General features: G+C 37.2%; 1 protein-coding gene across 3 annotated transcripts in view; it reads left to right on the top strand.

The window, feature by feature from the left end:
* Positions 1 to 266: 266 nt before the first annotated feature.
* VTA1 (vesicle trafficking 1) overlaps positions 267 to 27,503 on the top strand; it is a 40,895-nt gene continuing 13,658 nt past the window's right edge. For 2 of the 3 annotated variants that reach the window (XM_031049824.2, XM_031049825.2), the window contains exons 1-5: positions 267 to 474; positions 14,435 to 14,529; positions 20,583 to 20,710; positions 21,254 to 21,329; positions 23,723 to 23,834. In XM_031049824.2, coding sequence (XP_030905684.1) covers positions 366 to 474; positions 14,435 to 14,529; positions 20,583 to 20,710; positions 21,254 to 21,329; positions 23,723 to 23,834 — 520 coding nt within the window. In that variant the 5' untranslated portion in view covers positions 267 to 365. Of the gene's footprint in view, positions 564 to 14,434; positions 14,530 to 20,582; positions 20,711 to 21,253; positions 21,330 to 23,722; positions 23,835 to 27,503 lie in introns of all 3 variants that reach the window. The other variant, XM_031049826.2, reaches the window with a different exon arrangement.

The following is a 27,503-nucleotide window of genomic DNA, read 5'->3' on the forward strand; positions in this document are numbered from 1 at the left end:
TTTCCCCCTGCTGGGTAAGACGGGGCCTCGCCGATGTCTCCAGGCCCCTAGGTGCGGCGGCAGTGGGACATGTTTCAAACACTACAGAGCCACGCTTGAGGCAGTACGTCCCTCCGGACTGACACACACCCCTGCTTGCCCGGCACTACCCAGCGGCGGTGATCCCCCGCCCGCGCCCTTCCAAGCAACAGGAGGCGCTCTTGCCGGCCGCACCGCCACAGGCGGCGGCCTCCCCGCTCCGCGCACGCGCCCCTCCGTCCCGTGCCGGAAGCGGAAGCGGTCGGCGCCAGCCCCGGTTGAGAGAGCCGCTGCCTGTTCTCTGTCTCTCCGTTGTTGCCGCTGCGCGTCGCCCGCCCACCCGCGTGATGGCGGCTACGGCGCTTCCTCCGCTGCCGCCGCAGTTCAAGAGCATCCAGCACCATCTGCGAACAGCGCAGGAGCTGGACAAGCGCGAGCCGGTGGTGGCGTACTACTGTGAGTGAGGCGGCCGCAGCACCGCCCCTCCGCCCCCGAATTGAACTGAGCCCGGCCCGGCCCGGCCCCCGGCCCTGTGCCGCAGCTGGGTACAGTCCGCCGCCACCCTCATCCCCACCTCCCCCCGGTCCTTTTCCGTCTGTCCCTCTATCTCGCTGGGTTCCGCAGAGAGCCCCTGGGATGTACGCAGAAGAGGGTAGGGGGGAGAAGCCCCACCTCTCGGGGCGGTGCGGGGCGTTAACCGTCTGCCGCTTCAGCCGCGAGCCCCAGCTCGCCTTTTATGTATTCTGCGCTATTTTTACAGTTAAGCCTCTTGGCAGTCTTTGAGGGTATGCCAGCAGCCTGACTACATAGTTGTACGCACAAGTCCTCTGTCTCTATTAGGATAGTCTGAAGAACCTTCTTTTCAGAGTTTTCCTCTTGGAAAGACCTTTCTGTCCTGTGTCTCAGTAGACATTTGGGTTTGAGAGTATTTAATTCTTTTAATAGTGCTTCCTTTATTTTCTGTGAGGCCTTGTCACTTCTTCAGGGTTCTTTTCAGGGGGAGACTAGGTTGTGCTTTTTCGTTGTTGTTTCACGGAAGGGAACACAGCAGAATCTTACAGTAACTCTTCAAAATCAGTATGTAGGTTTTTCAAGCTAACATGTCTTCTAAGCTAATTGTCGTTAGGGTGGTTTTATAAGCCTTTGTAAAAGGCTTTCCCCAGCAAATTAAGAAATGCAAGTGTGTTCTTAGTAGTCTTAAATTTCTGTAACAGTTAATCACAACACTTGGAAAAAATCATAAGACTAGGAGATCACCGGAAATGTTTGTTATTTTCTGTTCATTGACATCTAAGGAGGTCATTTGGTGGGCTTACTTGGCTATAGATTGTCTTCAAAAAGAGTTGGATAAAAAATAGAGGTAGAAGTGCTAGTTCAATCTGTAAAGGCAGTCTGAACTTTAGAAGGAGGAACTCATGGAATTCAGGTTTCAGAAAACTGAAAAAAAAAAAAAGCCCTGTCAGCTCAGTGTCAGAAGGGTAATTTTAATTTTGATGCGTTAGACAGGAATACTGTCCTAATGTGGAGAAGTGCCACCAGACAAGTGAGACAGACACACATTAGAACACCGGATGTTTTCAATAGTACTTGCTCTTTTTTTACAGGAGAAACACGGGACAAATCATACTTTGTGTGGCAGAAAGCACCAGCTAATCAAGTTGCCCTAGGGGTTTTTGGTTTTATTTCTTTGGGGTTTTTTTAATCAGATGTAACACCCTGCCCAGGTATACAAGAAAAATACTAGTATTTAGTGTAGGCAACAAAACACAAGTCAATTTTAATTTTAAAACAAATGTTTTTGTGGCTGCTCTCTATTTTTCTTAATGTCTTTTCCATTCTGAAACTTAATGTTAGTCTACAGAAAAATAAATGAACTGTGTTGAATAATTATTATTTTGTGTAAAGTTCTGTGCATAGTCTCTCCTAAGGAGCCTGAAAATTTGCATATCTTTTTAGTTTGAGTAGTTCACATCTGATTCATTACTGAGTTTAGTGAAGACTATATTCTAGAGGCCTTTCTCAATACATCATAGATAAAGGAAAAAGCAATGACACCTCTTTTTCAAGGCAGGTCTTGCTTGGATCCCTTGTTCTTTTAAATACACAAAGGAGAAGAATACTTTTCAGATAATGTTTTGAAAGCAACACAGATTTTATGTGGAGTTAAAACAATATTTCTCATCAGATACTTTGCTAAAAGTGAATATCTATTTGCTGAACCTTTGCAACATGTTTTAGAGGAGCTCTGTAACTTTGCTCTGATGTGTTATGCGGAAAAAATAGTGTGAAGAAAGCTTGATGTGTGCTGGAACACAAGTGTGGTATTTGTTCTGTGCTGGGGCTGCTCCACCAGCCTCCATGTCTTGGGACCAGCAGGGGTGGTGTGACACAGAAGCCAGCTGAGGGGACCCTTTGGTGAAAGGTCATGTGATAGGACAGTGCATGTTCCATCACAAGGCTGTTTGCATATAAAAGAAGGTGTTTATAGCTATGGAATATTGTTAAAAGTGATCCATTCCTAAAAAAAAGGAGCTTTGGTCATAATACTAATGTTTCCATGGCACAGTAGTTTCTGTATGGGTATATGTTTGCTAAGTTTTGATTTATGTTTGTTTTAGTTCAATTTCATCTGTATATTTCTAATAATAAGAGCTGTGACGCAAACTAATTTGGGTATCAGCAACAAGCAAACTCTGGTAAGGTGTGTTTTCAGGGTAAAACACTGCTTTCTAGAGCTTAACAACACAATTCTTAGGAGGAGCTACTTAATGCTCATATTAATATTTTTGTCTCTCCTCAGCATCCATTTGTGCTAGAAGTGTGCTCTCAAGGATGGGAATTTGAATAGTAGTTACACATTTTATTTGCATACACCATTTTAAATCTTTTTTTTCTTTTTTTTTTTGTGTACCTCATTTGAAGCATTAAATTAGTATAAACCAGCACTGCCACCTATAGAAGCTACTACAGTCCTTTTCTGGCCTCTCATTTCCAACCCTCGTGTGCTTCAGAAGCAAGCATCGATCTAACTATATGATGAAAACCAACAATAAGCTATTTTTCAACCAGGTCAATACATTACTGCTTACATAGCTGTGCCCCACACAGAAAAAGACAAGGAACAAGACACAGTGGCCTGGGGCAAAGACAGGACTCCTGCTTTTTTGATATTGCTGGCATGTGTTGATTTAAAGAAACTGTAATTTGGTGAACATTAATTTCTTGTTTACGCAGTATGGATAGCTATAGCATGGATGATTTGTGTTTTTTCAACTGCCACATAATTTTCAAGGTGAAAGATAAAGAACAGCAGTGGTGCGCTTGTGCACCATAACACAGCACAGACACTTGTAGTTGTGGTACTTGCTAGAAATACTGCAAAAATTAAAAAATGGTTTTATTTCAGGTAGCTCTGTATTCCTTACAAAGCTGTTATGCTGAACTCCATTTTTAGGTTTCAAATTCAAAGCAGCATATGTTCAGTAGCTTTATATTTTGTTTGCCCTAACTACTGTTATAGATGGACAATTAATTGAAGCAATAAATTATATATTTGCTTTGTAACTGTAAGTACCATAAATTTACTTGGTTGTAACATTTGTTCTACTTAGAACATAAACTGTAGAGAATTGAAGAAACCAAGTTTATTTTTTTTAAGTTGTACAAGACTTGATCTCACAAACTAATTCTCCTTTTAAAGAGATTAAATACTTTATTAAAGTGTTTAGCACTCTGGTAACCTACCACCTTGTTTTAAAATACTTACCTCCCCATATGCTTCTTTTTGTCACATTTCATATGTTAGTCATTGTCAGTAAGTATGTAACCATTTCAGGTTCAGTAAAGGTCAGGTCATTCAATAGGTATAAGGGAATACCAATAAAGGGTGCTATGTTGATGGCCTAGCAAAATGACAATAAATGATCCATGGTCAATAAAGTAACTTTATTTTGTTTAAAAACTTACATGAGTCTAACTGACTATTTTGAGATACTGTTCTGTGAACACAAGGAGGCAGGCTTTGATAAAAAAAATATCTGGCCTGTGTAATAACTAAAGAAATTATATCTCTAACTGTGTCATAGGCAGTTTGACTCAGAAATTATTTTTTCAAAAAATTGCAGGGTTTGAGAGGTAGTTGTGTCTTCCAGAAACTTCTGGTTTAGTGTTTAAAGCAAGATTTTCCTTAATAGCTGTTGCTTCAGCCTTTCAGTATTGATACTAAGCTATTTTCAAAGATGATTAGTAGTTTATCTTTATTTAGTGACCATTATGTTCTAATTCAGAAGTATTGCAAGAATGCCAGAGTTGCCAAAAAAGCCTTCATGTTCAGTCATATCTAACATCCTAACATAGGTTTGGATATGCAGTGAATGCAATATGAAAAACTGTGATTGTAGTAACTTCTGAAAAGCAGTGCTGTGATGGTTTTTGCTTTATAGTCTGCTAAACATAAGAAAACATTCATATGAGAACAGTAGACTTGATCTGTTAAAAGAAAAGTGTGGAAAATGTACAATTCTAAAATTCTTGATATAGAAAATGACCAGAGAAATCCTTCTGAGATGCCTTACTGTGGTGTTGACACTTTTGGTTCTGTGGGATTAAGCAGAAAATAAAAGCAAAAGACTTCTTTTTTTTTTTCCCCCCCTCCACAACTAGTTGACATCCTAATGAATCAGAAGTCATTCAGCTTTTGGAAAAAAACATCTGTTGAATGTGACTGGCTTGTTTACTGTCAACTTTAGTCAGTCATCTATGAAATAAGCTGCTCACTTGCATACCAATTATAAGACTTCTTTATTTTCTTAATTTATTAAGATAAAAAGAGATGAAAAGTAAAGTTCATGGCCTGACTTGGAACTTGGGGGGGAGGGGGAACCATTACTGTGTAGTTTTACAACTGTAATACTGTTAATTTCGTATTGATCCTTCCTCAAAGGAGAGGACTAATAACAGACAAATATTTTATTGAGCTCTCGATTCATTGAACTTTTGGTTGTATCTTGTTACATTTTTGAATGAGTAATTAAGAAGTTGTATGCAATTCAGAAGTCTTGATGGAAATAACAGTAACTGGTGTTTGCTGTATTTCACTTCACATACACACATACTTACTGGCTTAATTTAACTGGGACATTGTAGAATTGAAATGCATGAAATAATGTTCTTATTTCTTATCTAATAAGATCAGATTCCTGAGCTTTACAGTTTTTTTTTCTGTACTGGTTTTATATCTGTTTCTAGAAATATGTTTTCCATATTCTCATATTGCTGGTGGCAGGAGACTGTTCTATGCGCTACTAATACTACAAATTATTTAAAGCCTATTGTTAGGGATTACATACTGAAGAATAGATTTAATCTGTTCTTTACTCAGGATAAGTTAATTGGCTAAATATTTAAGTAGTAGACATCCATATCATAATGTACTGTAAGACCTGCTTAGATTGTGGTATGAGTATAAACTAAAAAGATTTCTTTTTTTTCCCCTCTGCCTTCTATTTTTTTTTTCTGTCTTCAATCTTAGCTTCTTTGCTCTGATTTGTGTCAAAGATTTATAAGTGGGAAAACTGGTTTGCTTGCAGAAACAGAAAAACAGTGAAAGGTGATTGGAATAACAGTGATAAATATATAAACCTCCTAACAGTGATAAATATATAAACAGTCCTCAAAGCAAACTGGGTAGAAGCAAAAATTAAAAATTATGTTAACTATTGTGTAGTACTTTTGGCACTTGCTTTGATTACATATGTAATATGTAAAACAAAGATCTGACAGAGGGAGGAATGAGAACATAAAATAGAACAAGTGTGCTCCCGAGACTAAACTTAATTTCTGAGGTATGTATATTTGTATAAATGTAATTTCTGAGGTACATATGAAACACCTAAAGTTCAATTGTACACGGTTAATACATTAAGATGCATTTTTCTACCACAGACTTCGCTTTTTTTTTGGTGGATCTTTATTCAACTTGAACTTCTGAAGTAGAATTCAGAACTGTCCTTTTCCTGCCTCAGGTTTGCTGTTATTTATAAAGAAGAAATTCATCAATATCAGCATTTTCATTTGCAGAATCACTGACTTGTTGAGGTTGAAGGGAACTTGGTACATTAGCTGGTCCCATCCCCTACTCTAAGCATGATCACTACTGCAGGTTGATTAGGACTGTGTCCAGGCAGTTTTTTAATATCCCCAAAGATAGAGACTCCACAGCTTCTCCAGCCTTTTCCAGTGTGTGAGTATCCTCACAGTAGATTTTTCTAATGTTTAAATGTAGTTTCCTGTATTTAATTTTCTGCCCACTTCTTCTTGTCCAGTCACCAAGTGACACCAAGACAGATCTGCCTTCGGTTTTGCACGCTCCTGGCACCTTTCCTGCATCAGGTGTTTATTCACATTGATAAGACACTGAGCCTTTTCAAGGCTAAGCAGTCCTAGTTCTCTGCCTGTCCTGGTATGACAGATGTTGCTAGTCCTTCATCAGCTCTGTGGTCCTTCCAGTGTCTCTCATACTGGATACCTAGAACCAGAGCCAGTACTTCACATGTGTCACACCAGTGCTGAGTAGAAGGGAAAAATCACTTCCCTAAAGGTGCTGGCAGTGATTCTCCTAATAGCTGTGGATACTGTTAGCAGTTAAGGTCAGGAGTGCACTTGGGAAACTTATCTCATGGTTATGCCTATCTAGAGTGCTTTGGTTCAACTCTCAGAGGACTTTAAGAGTATGAAATAGGTTTCTTCCAGTTAAACTGGAGGGTGTTCCACAGGCATACTTCAGATTTGTGCTCTAATCACTACAAGTTGGTTTACCCACAGGACTTGACCATAACTAATCTAGAGTAGCTTCCTTCTCTCCTTTTGCCTTCTTGAGATCTCAATTATAGAATCATACAGATAAGGTGTTGTGGTTTTTTTGTCTGATTCAGTTAGAAATATTTAATTTTCTTTATTAGATTATAGAGACAAGACTTGAAAACTTTAAATAGTTTTAAACTAAATAAATTATTTTAAATATTGTGCAAAAGCATGGAAAACTGTGAATTCCACATGCAGATCTCTTAATCAAATTTTACAAGGCCAAAATGCACAGTGAAGAATCGCTGCGTGGAATATGGCATCATTTCCTAGAATTCATATAGATACTATTAGATTACTTTTTTGCCACCTAACCTTAATAATTACCAGTCTTCTTTGTAACTGCAAATTCTGTTTCACCTATTTGTTTACAAATTGCTGTTATTCAAATAATAGCAAATGCTAATGTAATGTACTATAATTTCCAGTTATTTTAAGTAAGAGATACATTTTACTTGAGACAGTTTTGACTTGACAGGTTTGTCTAGCATGTAAGGTAACCTTGAAATATATTGCTATCAATCGATTTTCCTCTGTAGGATTTAGAATAATATAAAATAAGTAGAGGTGAAGAGGGAGTCATGATACTACTTTTGTTACTGTTGTTATGAGTTTCTTAATTAAATTTCTATGTAGTCTTCTTCTCTCCTCCCCAGTTTTGCCTCAGACTTTTTTTCTTCAATTTTTTCTGTAAGCTAATGTGACTTGAAAATAAATATTTAAAAGTAATTTGTTTTCTCTGGAATGTTTCAGATTTTGGCTTGATGCTGCCAGCCTAATACTTACCTTGCCTTTTGCCAGTTTCCTTCATCAACATATTATGAAGAGAGGTATAAGGCCCTTCAGAGCTGGTTTGACAGTGCTATTAAATCTAATTTTTAAAGTCTTTGAATTCAGACAGTTTGGATTTAGACATGTAGAAATAACATATTTATGATCTGCATGCAGAAATTACATGAATGAAGCATGATACATTAGTGGTAACGAAAACAAGAAAATTTTATTTTTATATGAAAATGTTTGCAGTAGTTGAGTGCAATCCAGTTTAATGTTTTCTTGTCCCTTGCTTCTCACATTCGTATTGTCTTCCTGTGCCAAGCAGTTAACAAACATTTTTCTGTCAGTGGTTTGACAAAGGGAAGAGGAAGGTGTAGAATAAGAATGAGTAATAAATTAAGGCCTGAAAAAGCTTTCATCCCTTAATCAGAATCAAAATATGGCTGAGGCTTGTGGCAATGGTTTTTGTTACTGTTTAGTGTAATCTGTTACTATCAATGCCAAAAATCTTCCAGTTCCTAATTTTTTTTCTCTATACTAGAGAAATATGTGTGGGGAAAAAGAACTGTAGTCTTTTGATCCTGTTAGACAAGGAAAACTTAAAATGCATAGTAGGGCAGAATTTAGAAGATAGAATCAAGCTATTGTGCATGCTTGCTGGCTGGAACTTTTGTCTTCCAGTATTTTTATTTGGCAGAGAGTTAGTTTAAAATGGGAGTGAGGGGAGTTTCAGTTGTTATCCAAACATAAATCTGGAATAACTTACTGTGTATTAGGAATGAATGCCTGGCACATACTAAAGACAAAATTCTCTCTCTGAAATTGTGCTGTGTATTAGCAAAGGAAAAATAACATGGTATTACGTGACAAATAAAAGCAGAGAAGTTTCTGTAAAGCTCACTGTATAATTCCATCCAGCACACCCACACGTAGTATTTGCTGAAGAGTGATTAAGAGTAAAAAATGAAGACGTAAATTTTGTAGTTATCTTGGCAAAACATTTTTCTGAGAATGATTACTTGCCAAGTCTTTATGAATTTGAATATACATGTCCTGCCTGCAAACTGAGAGCAAACCCTCTTGTAGTTAATAATTGGCAAAACAGTTCTGTCTTTGTGCATAAAAGATTACAAGTGACTTTAGCTCTACTTAATAATTAATTTTTCGACATTAAGTCTTGTAGCCTCCTTTACTTCCTTAGTGCTTTACTTTATGCATATACTAATACTGTTGTCAGCCACAAAAATGTTTTGCAACTTGACTTGGATAAAGGGGGCAAAATACACAATTTGTGTCTGTTAGGAAGCCAAGTGCGTAGAACAAGCTGAAAAAGAAACAGTAATTACATACATTTGTTTGTTTCCAGGTATTCCAGATTTTCATCACAAATAATGAAAACAGATGAGAATTACAGGTCACTTATTTCCAAGATTATCTACATTCTTTTAGTACTTCATTTAGGCTTTTAAAACTTGTAAATGTTTGCAGCTGCAATGTATAGTTTTATTTGTATCTTTGTATCAGAATTTTCAGCAGCTTGGTGTTTCACAGAGGAAATGTTTTATTAGAAGTTACCAGGCAAAGAGGTCCTGTGAGTCTAGTTGTTTGCAGTATATTACTGTGGTCATTATGGACAGGCACTTTAAACATTTTTCAGTGTATAGAGAGAATTTCAGAAGAGAAAACTCTGAAATAATTTTAATGTAAAATGGCATCTCAAGCACAATATTTTTAAAAGGTGAAATAACACAATTGTAATACAGAATGCTAAGAGGATTTCTTTCTGTGGTGTCCATACCATTCAGGAGATTAACTCCTGGTTATTAGAAATTGAACCACTCACATTAAAGCAGTTTTTGTGGCTTAACAAACACAGTAATAATACATTCCACTGCTTTTGCAATATTACAGAAACCAGAACAGCTGTATTTGAAGGAATGAAAATAATTAACTCTGTTTTCTTTCAGATATGGGGGAGGGGGAATATTGAACTCATGTTATATTCAGCTTTCTCAACAAAAACCTTGGTTGTAGGTGGCAAACTTTTGGCATCTTGCTTATGTGTTCTCTGCTGCTGAGATTGCCTGTCAACATAAACATGGAGAACAGTTCTTTGATCATTAGTTGCCAGTTTAAAATTTCACTGGTGATAATAATGGAGGAAAACTGTGTGTTGCTCAATGCTACTGAAAATTCAGGAATGAAGTGAGTACTCCCAGTTGCTTCAGGTTAGACAGGAAAAGGATATAATAGATTTTCTTTATTAGACCAAAGCATATCTTACAGTAAGGATACATGATAGTAATATTTGTGGGATAAACTACACACAAAGACAAAAGATAGATAAGAGACTTCTGGCACCTTAATTAGCAAAGGTAGTAGTATGGAAACCAACACAAGCGAACATGGTTTTACAGATGGTTTTCAGGTGGAACGCTTGGGACATTTCAGAATCAAAGAGAAGGATGACAAAATATGCAGTCATGGAAAGACTTGTGTTTGGAAATAAATGAAGATCCTTTGCCTTAGGAATAAGATGTAATAACAATACACAAAACTGCAAAGAGTAGAACTAGTTGGTAGACGCTTCATCCTGTTGTCTGTAATAAGGCAAGGGATTACTTACTGCTTTTAGACTCACTCACATATTTCTGTTCATGCAGATAATTTCAAAAGCAAAACATTGAAAATAATATTATTTTTATTTCAGTAGTGTCTGTAGAGGCAAATACCAAATTATTTCTGCCTCATCCTGTTCTACTTTTGCCAGATAAATCCCTAGGTATTTCAGATCAACTATTTAACTTGCTGTGTACTTGATAAGTGTAATGATTGTTGATAGAGGGTTTCAACCCCCAAGCCCCATTTTTTTGTCTACAGCAGCACTGAGTAAATAAGTTTACTTAAACATACATAACCTTGTTTATCACTGGTGAGTTTCAGACTGTGGGAAATATACTTTACTTCTCTATTGTCAGTTCATCAATTGAAACTGACCTTGCAGAAGATTTTGACTGGTAGGATATGGTTTGAATTTTATGACCTGTGGGTTTTCTTGTATTTCATTACAATCAAGTTGTTTTATCAATGGTATTTGAGTCAGATCCTCTTTTGGTACTGAATGCTACTTGGTGTTGATGCTTTGTCAGTGGTAGTTTTCACAAACATTTCATTCTTAGTGACTGCCTACTTGAGAATGAAGGAAGAGCTTACACCTTACCTCAGTGATTGCCTCATTAGAGGCATTCCTTTCACACACTACTGAATGTGAGGAAGTCAGTGTGCAAAAATTCTGAACTTTTGAAAGTTCTTAAAGATGCAGTAGACTGTGTTTTAAGGGTAACATAAGTGTGCTTTGACCTTATACTAGGTAGGACATTTCCTGAAATATCTTACTATCCAATTTATATAGACGTTAATACAAATCTGGGTTTGGTGGTAACTGTCTCATAGTCAACTGTGTGGCACAGAGATGTAATAGCTCTGACTGATGGAACACATTTAATCTTAGCTCAGGTGACATTAATATTCTTTCTGTAGGATGTCTCACCTAATATCTGTAAACTGCTGGTGCTAGAGCAGCTGTTTTCTTGACAATCTGTTAATGCTTTGGATAGTAGCCCTTTGATCTTGGATGACTTGAGGACTCTTGGCACCTTTATCCCAGAGTCCTTTGTTAGCAGGAAAGTGCTAACATTCTTTGCAGTGTTTGAAGGGGTCATAGACTCATAGAAGCAACCAGGGTGGAAAAGACCTTTTAAGATCATCAAGTCCAGCCTTTACCCCAGGACTGCCAAGTCCACCACTAAATCTGAGTTTTTCTCAGTCTCTGAAATCCTCAGAGGGGAAAGGACTGGCATTGTAGGGTGGCCTGCAAAGCATACAGATGTAACAGTTCTGTAAATACACCCCTTTGGATATTCTGGAAAAACCTTACTTTTCTTTCACTATTTAAATGGATATACTTGAAATGAATGTAAAAAAAACCCAACAAAAACAAGCAAAAAAAAAAACCACAAAAAAAACCCACCAAAAATAACCCCAAACCCAGACCTAAGTAAGAGAAGAATAAGTTGTAAATAAGCAGATTTTTTAATGATTAAACATTTGAAAGATTTCTGTTTATATGGAAACAGGGTTCTCTTTATTTAATTGTCGAAAAGATATGAAGATGCATACTTCAGCAAGTAAGATAAATCTATATCCGGTAATGACCAAGGGTATTCTGAATTTGTCATTCTAACTCATAACAGTCTAAAATTTATTTGCTTTCCTGTAAAAAATTATCTGATATTTGCATCTGTCAAAAGAAGTAACTGATCTAGATAGCCCATAGGCCTAGCGTCCACTAAGTTAATTCGTAAGTTTTACATTATTAAATCATACCATGAAATGTGTTAGGGAAGTTACAGTCAAGTATGTACTTAAGAATCAGTTTAAGACTACAAGCATTGACACCTCATCATATGATGATGGTATTTTAATTGACAGTAGACTTAAATTAGACTGTCTTAGACACTTTCTGTGTTTGGACTTCTTTGAAATGTATTTTAAACTTCGCATGTGCTGATTTCATAATTTTTAATATTAATATCTCAGCATCCTGAAGTTGGGGCTGGTCAGCCTGGGGAAGAGAAGGCTGCGTGGAGACCTCATAGCAGCCTTCCAGTATCTGAAGGGGGCCTACAGGGATGCTGGGGAGGGACTATTCATTAGGGACTGTAGTGACAGGATAAGGGGTAACAGGTTGAAACTTAAACAACAGAGGTTTAGACTGGATCTAAGGAAGAAATTCTTTACTGTTAGGGTGGTGAGGTACTGGAATGGGTTGCCCAGGGAGGTAGTGAATGCTCCATCCCTGGCAGTGTTCAAGACCAGGTTGGATGAAGCCTTGGGTGATATGGTTTAGTGTGAGGTGTCCCTGCCCATGGCAGGGGGGTTGGAACTAGATGATCTTGAGGTCCTTTCCAATCCTAACTATCCTATGATTCTATGATAAATAAGGTGGGCTTAAGAGTACATATCAGTAGTTAGCTTAATATCAGTGCTGTCACTTCATGAAACCTACATAGCATAGAATCTACATAGCATTTTCTTGTTAAAGTTGTTGTCTTTCATAGAGTCATAGAACAGTTAGGGTTGGAAAGGACCTTAAGACCATCTAGTTCCAAACCCCCTGCCATGGGCAGGGATACCTCACACTAAACCACTTCTTGTAGTTGGCCCTAGCTTTTATCATTCCTGAAGTTTCACTCAGAGTTGACTTTTACTTGGTTGTTCTTTACTGAAAACTTGAATATAAAGGTGCTAGGTTGTTTTGTAAATTGTAAATGTGGAAGTAGAGAAGCGTTGAAGTGCACAAGTACTTTTATTTTAGGGAGTATTTAAATGATTGGGCAACCCAACAGTTTTAACATTCAAAAATTTGTCAACTTTGCACTCTCAAATAAGGAATGTACACTTTGTCTGTTTTGAATAATCAATGTATATGGGACATGAAATACTAATTTTAAAGTCCAGAGAAATGAGTTGTCACACTCACCAGCAGAACCTAGGTTAAGTTTTGTAGCTAGCGATCTAATTTTATTAGACAAAATGATAATAGATGGAAAGGGCAGCTTGTGAGCATATAATGCCTTCTTCTGCAGCAGACATCAGCATAAGAGGGGTTTGAAAGCAACTGTGTTATATTTTCTTGTTTATTGAAGGGAAAAGACTAGTGTATGAATTGAGGCATGTAAGGAAAGAAATGCTAAAGCTGTAAAGCAAGTAAGAATCACTTGCAGACCTCTGTATCCTGCATGGAGAAGGACACTGGGGTATGCCATGATAACCACCCCATGATAATATTTGGTAGAGTTGCATCTTACACTTCTTAAGCTCTGCATTTGGAAGTGTTTTGTAGGACTCCCTCAAGGGTCAAGAGTGAGATTTAGTAAAATGGCTTTCTTGTGAAAAATGTCCTGTATTTGGTTACTGAATGCTTATGTTCCATTTTCCTTTCTCTGTATGTTAATCCTAGTAAATAATTCTTTGATTTTACCCACTATTTTCTGAAGCATATAAAATTCCACCATGTGCCTATCTAAAATTCAGAGGTTTTTGGTAGTAAAAAGGTAACTTTAATTAGAAGTTACTAATCATAATTAATCATTAATTGTCACGATCCTTTAAAAAAATTGATGACTTTATTTGCTAGGAAAGTTTAGTAAAATCTGTGTTGTCTGATTTAAAGACCCGGTTCGTGTCTTATGTCTTTTGATGCTATGTATACATATAAATGAGATAATAGATGCATAACTCCATTTATTAAGTGGAGTTTACAGCTGACTGGTTTCTGCTACATGGAGTTCCATTTTTGAGATGTATTCATATACTGTATGCATGTATGTAAGTCATACAAAAATTATTCATGTATAATTAGGGATAAAAATTGACTTGAAGTTCCCATTTGAGAGTTGCAAACAAGGGTGGTGATTATTTACAAAAGCACTTAATATTGCATAATAGTGATACAAACATCAATTTGAAATCAGCAGGAATACTCATTAAGAAAAATAAAGCATAAATCTTAGAAAAATATCTCTTAGTATCTCTGCAAGACTGAATATATCTAGATTTCATTGTCATTGCTCACTAGTACTGCAGTAGTATGTAGTTAAAATACAAAATTATTTTGTCTTTTCAGATTTGTTGGGGGAGGCATTGCTTTTTTTGCCTATGGGTTTTGCCTTAGATAATCACTTCTAGATTTTTGTGTATTTTCTCTCCTTTAAAGGTCGTTTGTATGCAATGCAAACAGGGATGAAGATTGATAGTAAAACCCCAGAATGCCGTAAATTTTTATCCAAACTTATGGACCAGTTGGAAGCTGTAAGTACTATTTATTGCTTTCCTCTAAAATGGTTCACAATGTTACTTTCATTTTTATCTAAGCTTCTGCAAATACTGTCTTTATCATCAGTCATTTATCCAACTATTCTCTATACAGGCATTCTGTGTATAATAAGTGGGCAGAAGGATTGAAAGGAGATAAAACTATATGCATGTTTATATGTATGTATGCATGCACAAACATAACAGATTTTTATATAGCGGACATTTGCCATAAGATTTTGTATAGATAACAAATTATGATACTTCATTCATACATATTCTCATGGGAAATAATAATTCATTGCAAAATAAATACCAGTATTCTAGAAGACTTCAGGCTAGCCCAGTCTTTGAGTGCTTTTAAAATTTTTTGATCTGAAATGTTGTACACATGGAGTGGGGTTTGGGTTTTTGGTTTTGTTTAAGTTTTTAGTTGGGTTTTCTTTTTTTGTTTATTTGTTTTTAACATTTTCTAAGATATAAAGATACTTTTAAAGATACATGTCCTCTGTTAGAGATTGGGGACCTTATACTATGCATTTTTGTAAGCACAGTCTTATCTGTGTGGGTAAGAGATAGGGGTGTCATTCACTTTTGGGTGGACTTGATAGTATTAAAAGCAAACAACCTGAATCCGAACAGAGTTAAAGAAAGGTAAAGGCATTGTACTGATGGTCAGTGTAAGTTCCGGGAGCTGTTTATGTTCACATACTGTAGTTTTCAATAGCCTTGAAGGTATAAGTGCTCATTTGGAAGCAGAAAGTAATGTTGAAAAATGAAGCAGCAGTTGTTTTTGTGTTCAATATTAAGATTCCATCCAAAATCTAGCCAGAGCAATGCCTGAAGAGTTTGTGTGAAACTGGTGCAATAGCCTTCAATTCTTCAGAAAAACACCCCAAAATGTGACCCATTTGTCTTTTTTTCATACCTCGTACTTATTGCTATGTTTTAACTGTGATTTGAAAATCAGAGTAGTGGAAAATCCAGTGTACAATGACTCCGTGGTGTGTTATTTCATCAGTTTTTGACAACTTTAATGAATCTGATTTTCATGTTCAAAAGGGAAGAGAGGTGAAATTAAAACTCCAGAAGATTTTGTTCTTCATTTCCTTAGCATTGGTAAAATCTATTTGATCCCTTGTGGTACTTCAGCAACTGGTCTGTCTGCAGTGTTTTCTTTGCTTCAAATTTTGAAAGACTAGAAAAGCAGCAAAACCCTATGGTTTCACCTTTCAGTTAGTTGTTGGTAAAATCAGCTGTGTGACAACTGATGCTTAGGTACTGAAGTTCCTTCTATGTAGCCAAGTGGTTGAAGGATGGAGAGAGCACTTCTAAGTAGATCTAATATAGCATTTTGGGAGCTAGGAAGCTTGGGTATACTGACAGGTTGGACCTCTTCAGGAAAAGCAGCCACTTTCAGTCTGCCCTTAACCAGAAGAGGCACAAAGGTGTGCTGTAGGTCTGCCCCAAATGTGTCTCACAGCTTTCTGTGTGTTGCCGCAATTGGTTTAGATGTTAAGAGAGAAGTTTACAAACAATACTAAGCATCATTGTAGGAAAGAATAAAACAGTGCAGATGTATCTGGAAATTACCAGATGTGTTCTTTGCAAGAAATTTCATAATATTCCAAATATATGAGAGTGATTTTGTATCGCAAATGTACGTTTCTGTCAGAAATACTTGTATGTATAATTGTGTCGTTTTGCTTTTCCAGTAGGTAACTATTTAATTTAAATCATAGAATCATAGAATAGTTAGGGTTGGAAAGGACCTTAAGATCATCTAGTTCCAACCCCCATGCCATGGGCAGGGACACCTCACACTAAACCATATCACCCAAGGCTTAGTACTCACCAACAAGGAGGGTCTGGTTGAAGTGGTGATGGTCAATGGCAGCCTTGGCTGCAGTGACCATGAGATGGTGGAGTTTAGGATCCTGTGTGGGAGGAATAGAATACCTAGCAAGGCCACAGTTCTGGATTTCCTAAGGGCCAACTTTGGCCTCTTCAATCAACTGCTAAGGGAAGTCTCACGGGAAAGGGTACTAGGTGGTAAAGGGGCTCAAGATAGGTGATCAGCATTCAAGGACCACTTCTTCCAAGCTCAGGATCAGAGTGTCCCAATGGGCAGGAAATCAAGTAAGGGATCTAGGAGACCAGCGTGGTTAAACAAGGAACTGCTGGGCAAACTTGTGGAAAAAGAGAGTCTATGGATTATGGAAAGAGGGGTGGCCACTTGGGAGGAATATAGCACAGTTGTTAGAGGATGTAGGGAGGCAATTAGGACAGCTAAGGCCTCCTTGGAACTTAATCTTGCTAGTCGGGTTAAGGACAATAGAAAGGGCTTCTTCAAATACATAGCGAATAAAACTAACTCAAGAGGCAATATAGGCCCACTGCTGAACGAGGTGGGTGCCCTGGAGACAGAGGATATAAGGAACGCAGAGGTGCTGAATGCCTTCTTTGCCTCTGTCTTTACTCCTGCAGACTCTCCTCGGGGGTCCCAGATTCCTATAGCCTCAGAAGGAGTCAGGACAAAGGAGGAGTTTGCTTTGGTAGATGAGGACTGGGTTAGGGATCAGCTATGCAATCTGGGCATCTATAAATCAATGGGTTCGGGTGGAATACACCCACAGGTGCTGAGGGAGCTGGCGGAGGTTATTCCTAGGCCACTCTCCATCATCTTTGGTCAGTCTTGGGAAACGGGAGAGGTGCCTGAGGATTGGAGGATGGCAAATGTCACGCCAGTCTATAAGAAGGGCAAGAAGGAGGACCCAGGTAATTATAGACCAGTCAGCCTTACCTCCATCCCTGGAAAGGTGATGGAACAACTTATTCTTGACTCCATCTCTAGGCATATCAAGGATGAGGGGGTCATTAAGAACAGCCAACATGGTTTTACCAGGGGGAAGTCATGCTTGACCAACCTTATAGCCTTCTATGAGGAAGTGACTAGGTGGAGGGATGATAGTAGAGTGGTAGATGTGGTTTTTCTTGATTTCATTAAGGCATTTGATACTCTCTCCCACAGCATCCTCATAGATAAGCTAAGGAAGGAAGTGTGGGCTTGACGATCAGGTAGTGAGGTGGATCAAGAACTGGTTGAAAGGAAGAAAGCAGAGCGTTGTGGTCAGTGGGGCAGAATCTAGCTGGAGGACTGTGACTAGTGCAGTCCCTCAGGGGCCAGTGCTGGGACACCACTGAGTGTACCCTCAGCAAGTTCGCTGATGACACTAAATTGGGAGGAGTGGCTGACACACCAGAAGGCTGTGTTGCCATTCAGCGAGACCTGGACAGGCTGGAGAGTTGGGCAGGGAGAAACTTGATGAAATTCAACAAGGGCAAGTGTAGAGTCTTGCATCTGGGGAAGAAGAACCCCATGTACCAGTACAGGTTGGGGGTTGACCTGCTGGAAAGGAGTGAAGGGGAAAGGGACGGGGGGTCCTGGTGGATAGGAGGATGACCATGAGCCAGCAATGTGCCCTTGTGACCAAGAAGGCCAATGACATCCTAGGGTGCATTAGAAAGGGTGTGGTTAGTAGGGCAAGAGAGGTTCTCCTCCCCCTCTACTCTGCCTTGGTGAGGCTGCATCTGGAATATTGTGTCCAGTTCTGGGCCCCCCAGTTGAAGAAGGACAGGGAATTGCTTGAAGGAGTCCAGCGCAGAGCCACAAAGATGATGAAGGGAGTGGAACACCTCCCTTATGAGGAGAGGCTGAGGGAGCTGGGTCTCTTTAGCTTGGTGGAGAGGAGACTGAGGGGTGACCTCATCAATGTTTACAAATATGTAAAGGGTGGTTGTCAGGATGATGGAGCTAGGCTTTTTTCAGTGATATCCAGTGGTAGGACAAGGGGCAATGGGTGTAAACTGGAGCATAGGAGGTTCCACGTTAACATCAGGAAGAACTTCTTTACTGTAAGAGTGACAGAGCACTGGAACAGGTTGCCCAGGGGGGTTGTGGAGTCTCCTACATTGGAGATATTCAAGGCCCACCTGGACAAGTTCCTGTGTGATGTACTCTAGGTCACCCTGCTCGTGCAGTGGGGGTTGGACTAGATGATCTTTTGAGGTCCCTTCCAGCCCTTGGGATTCTGTGATGGAGCATTCACAACCTCCGTGGACAACCCATTCCAGTACCTCACCACCCTAACAGTAAAGAATTTCTTCCTTAGATCCAGTCTAAACTTCTGCTGTTTCAGCCTGTTACCCCTTATCCTGTCACTACAGTCCCTAATGAATAGTCCCTCACCAGCATCCCTATAGGCCCCCTTCAGATACTGGAAGGCTGCCATGAGGTCTCCACGCCGCCTTCTCCAGGCTCAACAGCCCCAACTTTCTCAGCCTGTCTTCACATGGGAGGTGCACCAGTCCCCTGATCATCCTCATGGCCCTCCTCTGGACTTGTTCTAACAGTTCCGTGTCCTTTTTATATTGAGGACACCAGAACTGCACACAATACTCCAAGTGAGGTCTCACAAGAGCAGAGTAGAGAGACAGGATCACCTCCTTCGACCTGCTGGTCACGCTTCTTTTGATGCAGCCCAGGATACGGTTGGCTTTTTGGGCTGCAAGCACACACTGCAGCTGGCTCATGTTCATTTTCTCATCAACCAACACTCCCAGGTCTTTCTCCACAGGGCTGCACTGAATTTCCTTTTTGCCCAACCTGTAGCTGTGGCTGGGATTGCTCTGGCCCAGGTGTAGGACCTTGCACTTGGCATGGTTAAACTAAAGCAAGTGTGCTTGAGTTTTAGGTTCAAATTATAAATCATCATTTAAAATCTCAGCATCTCTATGCTGATTTATAGATTTTGTGAAGGGTAATTTCAAAAGTAAACAACTTTGTTAGCGCCAATATTTTTAAAAGTATATGTAGCAGTCATTTGAGCATTTGAAATCATGTCCATTGAACATCAGATCAAGAATAGTATTATTTCCTATGTATAAGGTGTATATATAGGCTGGTGAAATGGATATATACACACACAAAAATAATCTTCTCAGTTTAATTTAGTGCTTCATTTCAGCTGTATATCTTGCAACTTACAAATTGTGGTAAACTCACAAGAAAAACAATACACTTTGTTAAACATTTTTTGAAAAATATGTGGAGCATGAGTTTGACAGAACTCTTCAAATTTTAAGTTTTATTTGGAAAGTTTCTATTTCACTCCTGAAATCAAGTAACTTTTCTGGCAACATTCTGTGTATTAGAAAGTTGTCAGCAATCTAAAAAACATGGAAATGCAGCCTGCATGATTAAATATTCTTCACACGCACAGTGAAAAAGACCTACCATTCAGAGGTTGTGTTTAAATCTTTCAGCAAAATAAAGGCTGCAGGTTAGTATCATGCAGTGTTCCCTGTTTGTTCTGTAAGGATAGCCTGAGATATCCTTACACAGAAACAGTAGGCCTATTCAGAAGCTGTAAATCCACCTGTTGTTTTACAGGGTTATTTGCTTTGCTGATTTTTATTGGGAAACCTGAGGATTCTTGTACTCTAATGTCTTTGAAAAGAGGTCTTTGAATTACAGTGCACTGCTTACACTGGAAATTCTGGTAAATCTGTAGGTCCTAGCTTGCTCAAGCTAGGGCTCAGACACTTAGAAAAATGTAATGAACTGCAGTGAAATGTCTTACAAGAGGGAAGATAGATAATCGCTCTGACCTACAGTACGTTTATAAAGCATGCGTTACTGTATCAGTTGAACTGTGTTGAATCCTGATACAGGCTACAGAGTGCTTGGTTGTTTTTTTATAATAAAAGGAAAAACATCTAGCTATTACTTCACAATATTGTAATTGTGTTTATTTTAAAGGTTTGAGTTTTAGTCTGGGGTATTTTGTGTTGGTTTGTTTTTTTGGTTTTTTTTTTGTGTTTGAGGTTTTTTAAGTATTCAGAGCTAAAATAAATAATTGAAGTGTATGATTTTTCTTTTTTAAATTGTACTTAGTTTTGTCTAAATTGGCAGCTTCTTGTGCTTGAATTCTATTGCAGAATTACTAGGATCTAATAAGGTAACTATTTTTTTTTTCAATGTTCTTAAGATGAAAAAGCAATTTGGTGATAATGAAGCAATTACTCAGGACATTGTTGGTTCTGCTCATGTGGAGAATTATGCCTTGAAAATGTTTTTGTATGCAGACAATGAAGACAGAGCTGGGCAATTTCATAAGTAGGTGAAAATCTTTTGTTTTGTTATCTGAATTAAGATACCGGTCAGGAAATTTGAATATCCGAACTCTTTAATTTCACTCGAAACAAGAATTGGGCTTTAATGCATTCATTTGTGTCTTTCAGAAAACCAGATTTGTTACTACTGGTATGTCTCTAACTTCATACATTAGCTAGCATCTTCCTTGTCTTCTGTAAGTGCTTGCTCACCTACTGTCAAGCCTTTAAAAAATCCCAGGCTAACAGGGAGCATCAAGCATGTTATAGAATCAGAGAATGTTTCTTCTGTCCTCTGATATTAAAATAGTTTTGATGATACATTATGTGGTTTGATTTTCAGTAGTTACTACAGCAGCCAGGAGACTAGTCAATACATTGCTAAATTTAAACATTGTGAAGTAAGTTCTGTAACATCAGAATAAAAAAAAGAATAAAATTGAATGTCTGGTTTGAAATAAGCTGGTAGGGTCTAAAATAAACTTCTGAAAGTGTGATCCTGAGAGACTGACATTACCAAGTTAGTGAAATGTTTTAATTTTTCCAGAAACATGATAAAGTCCTTTTACACTGCAAGTCTACTGATAGATGTTCTAACAGTGTTTGGGGAGCTCTCTGAAGAGGTAAGTGTTGGGGATATTAGTGTATTATCTGATTGCTTTTCCTAACAGGTGCAAATAACTTAGTTCTGTAATTTTTTTATAATTTTTGAATATAAACTTCAAAGAATATAATTTCTAATTATATTGTCAAATACATGTTAGTCATTGTAATTGTGCTTAGTATTTTGAAGAAATTACATGTGAAATATTAGACAGCATTATCTGTTGGAAGATGCTTCATGACTTAGGTGTCAGTTAGAAATTCAAATTGTGATTATTATGGTGGGATACATTATTACATTGAGCAAGTAGAAATTATTACAGGGAAAAATTATGAGAGGTTCCTGACTTTTTCCCCCTTTTTTCTCCCTCAAGCAAAAACTTTAGTGCTAATAACTGAGGTGGAATCATGTACAGTTTTAGTTAGAATAGATACTTTTGCCATTGAAACAAACACTGCTTTTAAAAGGTGATATGTTAAGTCTGAAGAATGTGGATTTACTTCATAAAATAATGCCTTGCTATCTGGCCATTAAGACATGTATGTTTTAATTGAAAGAAAGATCTACTAAAGTAACTAACCCAGTGCTCTTTGTGCCAGGTAACCTTTCACTCAAACAAATATTCCAGAATTGGAACACTTATATTAAGTGTACCAGACTAATCTCTTTTCTGTTAGATGTGTGGTTAACTGCTCTCTGTTATTCATGCCCAGTAGAAGAATTAATCTCCAATAGTGAGGAGCACATACTTTTGATAAAGTACTCCTTGTTCTGAAAATTGAAAGTGAGGTTTCCTTGCTAAATTAGCTGAGAAGCTTGATTTAAAAAATATCATAATATGGTCAGTAACTTACAGCAAAGAAAAAAAAATAGAGAAAATTACTACTTCTTGTTAAAAGAAGGTTGAAATACCTGGAAAAATAAATGAGATACAGCAATGACAATAAACAATCTAAGACAAAATCAGCAAGTGCTGATCAGTTAAGTGCTGATTATGTCTTACAGTGCCTGAATTCACACAGGTGATCTACAAATACTTTTCTTCTTACGTTCTTGGGTGTTATGTGGAAATTTCAGTTCACCAGTTCCTTGCAGGTGATTAAGCTGATGTGAAACATGCTACCAACCCGTGCTGTTCACTTGGCCAAATTACTCTAGTCATCCTTCCACATGTCTCATCTCTGTTTATATTCAGCCTTGTTCCTTGAAATGTATTAGCTTGTAACTGACAGAACTGGTTATGTCTGTTACAACTTTTGACAAAGTAGTTGATTTGTATAATCAGCTTAAGATTTCTTGTAACAATTGAGAACTCTTCCTGGATACTATTCTAACAGTCCCAGGAAATAAAAAGTGACCAATCTTCATTTCATGTTTTGACATATTAAGTTTGTACCCAAAAACAGTAAAGTATATTTTAAAAAAGGAAATGGAAGATCTCAAAATAGTTGAGACTCTTGGCATTTATTTCAATCACTCATGTTTTGTGAAAAGAAGAATTTATGAAAACCCAGGTGAAAAATGGTTTTCCTCCATAATTTTTCCCATAAGCTGAAAATAGTGAAAAATCATGTTGATTGTCTTCAAGTACTGAAGTTACTACCACATTTTTTCCAATTTTAAAGTGTCAATATGAAGCAAGTGCAGTGCCATTTCAGAAGATGAGTTGGCAAAAAATTATATTGATCATCAATATATAATCATTTTTTATAGGTCTTAATATTTTTCTAATAACTGAACTATTAAATGTGACATTAACAGTTTATTTAAAGCTGTTATTATCATACCCCTTGCTCTGTGTAGTAGTTTATGTATTGCTAAAGTGCTTCATCTGAATTTTAGCCATGTTTTGAAGATATTAAAATGTTGCATGTCCTATAGTATCACACACACCACATTAATCTGCAGCTGCAGCAGCTTTTATGTATTCATGCTTTTAAATACATTTTTTAAATTTAAGATAATGTAATTAGACTGTATTACTGGTCAGCAGGAATAGCATTTTAAGTTTCAGATATTTAAATTTAATGGTAATAATCATGTAAGTTTATGGAGATAGGAAGTTTTCCTTATTATTTCATATCAGTAATTACAACACAGTGCTCCACCTTTCACACTAGACGATCTTGTGTAATTTATTTCCTTTTTCTGACATGCTGCACTCGTTAAATATCTCCGCATTTTAGTTGCATGCTGAGAGAACTGTTCTTTTTATATATATATATATTTTTTTTTTTTTTAATTCACCGATTAATTTCACATGTTTGTCTTTAAAGGGGTGTCAAATGATAGCAGAGAAAGCAGTTTAGTTTTATAATCTCTTCTCAGGGTGGAAATCCTACATTTCTTTTATGAATGCATTAATTTGCAGAAGTGAGTGATTAAAATGGCTGGCCTTTTTCCTTTCCCCAGAATGCCCAGCACAGGAAGTATGCTAGGTGGAAGGCAGCATACATTCATAACTGCTTGAAGAATGGAGAGACTCCTCAGCCTGGACCTATTGGAATGGAAGGAGAGAGCTTTGGTATGTGTTTCCCTTTTCTTTTTAAAAGAGTGGATAGCTGGGCCAAGACTGAAGTGCTGGTATGCACAGTTTTTTAGGGAGTACTCTACAGGAAGTATTCTGCTTTTTCTTTTTATCTTGGTGTTATTTTTATTGGACATTACGATTTGATTTACTTTTTTTTTTTTTTTTGTACCTTGAATACAGCTGCTCTAAGAAGGCATTGTCACCTTTGGGTCAGAACCATGCATTTCTTTAATGCTACCCACAGTCCTTCTTTTAAATGTTCTGCACAGTTACAATCCCTTTACCAGTTTATCCTTTCTTAGAAGTTAAATAGGAGTTGAAAATTGTTTGATTGTAGATTAATTCGATTCAAAGCAAACACCTCATAGTGAGACAACCCCTTCCTCACCATATGAAAATGTTTTCATAATAGGTTTATGGCCTCTTTTTGGATTGGATGTCTTTCTACTTTCTCACTCATCCCCCTTTTCCTCATGTTTTTAGTTACTTCTTGTGCTCTTCTGGATACCTGACTTTCCTATACAAGATTCCTTGAAGTTACATCCTTAACTGTTAAATAAAACGTGGTAATTTCCAAGGACAGCCACTTAACAATAACAGGTTTTTTAAAGCCTTACAAATTGTAACTTTTAATGTCTTCTATTTAATGTGCTCAGACCTGTCTAAATTTTGCTGCTACTGTAAAAGTCATAGCTCTTCATTAAAAAACGTTAGGGGCATCCAAACCTTTCACATTTAGCGGTTTTTAAAAACAGACACCACCACTGTGAGCAGAGCTACCTCCTCCATGAATTAACAGAACACTTACTAAGTAGACTCTCTCTTACAAGAGCACATAGATCACATCCTAACCTATTTAGAGAAAGACAGCTCTGTTCTCTTCTTTCATTATGTGTCTTTACTAAAAATAATCAGTCCAGATCTACTCTCCTTCCAAAGTATAGAACCACAGACTTCAGATATGTCAACTTTTTGGGTTAGGGTTAGGGTCAAATGCAATCACATACAAATTTTTTTTTGTTAAACTGCTGACTAAAACAGGTAACAGTATGTTTTTTGTATAAACTGATTATGCTTTTCGGTTATTGATAAAAACAAAATGTATGCAAAAAATACTAATTTCTGAAATATATCAAAAAATGGTATGTAATTGTTAAATTAACTTTCAGAATATTTTCAGCTATTTACTTTTCTGTTGTATGAAGTTTTTCTGTGCTTAATGTTTTATTTTTCATTTATTTTGCATTTCACTAGTTCCTTTTCATAGTAATCGGTTTCATAAATAAGGTCTCTCTTCGTTTTCCTTCCCAGTCAGTGCAAAAGCTTAAAAGAAAAATTTTACATGTGAATCTTTAAGGAAATAAGATGTCTTTGGAATGGATGCTTTCCTTACTCGAATTAAAACAGACCAATTCTGCACAAAGACAATAACCTTAACATGTAATTCTTCGCATACCTAATGAAACAGCTAAGAACATTAAATGATTTGAATGTTTCCTCTGAGCTAGTGTGGCTTGAATAGCTTGAATTGTCCAGCCATCACTTAAGTATCACTTAAGTTGATGCTTGCTTAATTCTTTACTAAAGCTTGAATTTAATAATACATTTTTTTTTCAAACAAAAAAGGTCAGTAAACAAATCTTCAGTGCAGAAGAGAGAAATTAACTTGTAGAGTGTGGCTTGTATCTAACTTACAGAGCCACCTTGTAGAGTTTTATGAAGTGAAGCATTGGCAAACTAGTTTCTCCTTCAACATACAGTCTCTTTCAAGGCAATTTTCTTAACTGCTGGTGCACCTGTAGCAAGAGAGATTTACGATACAACTCCACCTGCAAACATTGCCACATCTTTATAAATCAAATTAACACCAGTCTAATGATTTAACAGAGAAGACAACATGCAGGAAAAAATATCGTGTTACAGTGAATGTAATGAATAGCCCAGTTAAATATTTCAAGCTTTAAATCAGTCCTCTTTAGTGGTCTCGCTCATAATGTGGTTATTTACAAAGCTCACCTGATCATATGAAATGAATGATGAATTCTAAACAATTACAAAAATAGAATTTCTGAGCAAAGATTACAGAGCTTTTGCTAAAAGTCTGTGTGCGCAGCTTGTGTAGAAATAATAACTGTTCCTCAGCAGCAACAAGTAGGCTTTCTTAATTTTCTTGAAGTGGAAGTAAAGGTAACTGACTTGTTCAAGGCTGCAAAAGAAACTGTTATAGGAGGGAAAATGGATTTCAGACTTCACTCAGATCCTTGCTATTCATTGCAGGTCATTACAAGCCGTAGCATGAATTGGTGAAGACTTTGTTTTCATTACCAAGTTGTGCCTTCACGCAGTTTGAAAGGGACACAAATGCTGTGTGATCCAAAATTTAAACATCCTTGTTGATAGGGAGCCTGCAATATCTGTAATTTGGCAATATCTTTTTTTTTTTAATTGTATTTCATGTAGTAAGAAACAACACTTCTATTTTCCGAGGAATTAAATGAGTGGTTTTCACACTTATTTTTGGAAATTAACTCTTCAGGGTAGGTTTCCATAATGCTTTACACAACCAGGACAAAAATTTTATGGAAATTATTTTTATTAGAAGAACCAGTAAAAAATGTGTCAGTTCTGTCTTTGTTCATCATGAGAAGAAAAGCAGCATTGTTCAAATGTATGACTGGACCTTCCCCATTCCTTTCTGTTTGCTCATTTTCTTCCTCCCCTTGCAAGTGGAAAAAGTCTGTTTAAACAGTGTGAAATTCGGTCACTGTAGCTTGACAAATTACCATTTTTTTCCAAAGTGTTATTTTCTTTGTGATTCTTGAAAACCATACTGTAACTCTTGGAGATGTTTTTACAGTAACATAGGCATGCTTTATGCAGCTCTGCTGTTGAATTTATGGAAGCTTTTGTCAGGATGGAAACCTTAAAATTACATGCTTGATTTATTAATGCAGTTGGAATTCAAGTTTTAGAGTACACATAAAGTTCACTTAGCAGTAGCCCTAGGTCATTCAACAAGACTTTATACTAATGGAAAAGAAAAAAAGGCAATTTCAAATATTAATAAGTTCCTAAATGGTTATGGTATAGCCGTAGTAAAATATGTGAAATGTCACCACTTACATTGCAATCTATAATACACATTTTAAATTTATATTACATAATTATAGGAAACCTTTAGAGTCCCAACTAGTAGAAAGAACAGTGTATGAAAGATGGGTGGATTTTTTTAGTCCATTACTCCATGTTGCGGAAAAAAGATATACATATATGTATGTATATATATATATATATATTTTTTTTTTTTTTTTAAAGCATTGTTTCAATAAAACCTAAGTTGTAAATCTTTTAGGAACATCTCAAGCTAAAGCGAAACAGTTCGGAAGAATGAGAAAGAATATTTTTAAGTTAAAATTAGTCAATTACCTTTATAATTCTCTGGACTCCTTAAAAATAGGTGTCCAGAGAATTGGAGGGCTCTGGTTTTAAATTTAGTGCTCTGCCCTGCTGAATTTAATGCATAATCAGTGCCTTCTTACACTAGACAAGAAAATGTCATTAAGGTTTGAGAATCCTCTTATTTATATGAAAGTATATTTGGACAGTTGGTTATGGGGCCAGGGGTATCGGCCTTATTCCATGAAGTCTTGCCTTCAATAAGTA

The sequence above is a fragment of the Melopsittacus undulatus genome, chromosome 3 (assembly GCF_012275295.1).
Source record: "Melopsittacus undulatus isolate bMelUnd1 chromosome 3, bMelUnd1.mat.Z, whole genome shotgun sequence".
NCBI classification, from domain to species: domain Eukaryota; kingdom Metazoa; phylum Chordata; class Aves; order Psittaciformes; family Psittaculidae; genus Melopsittacus; species Melopsittacus undulatus.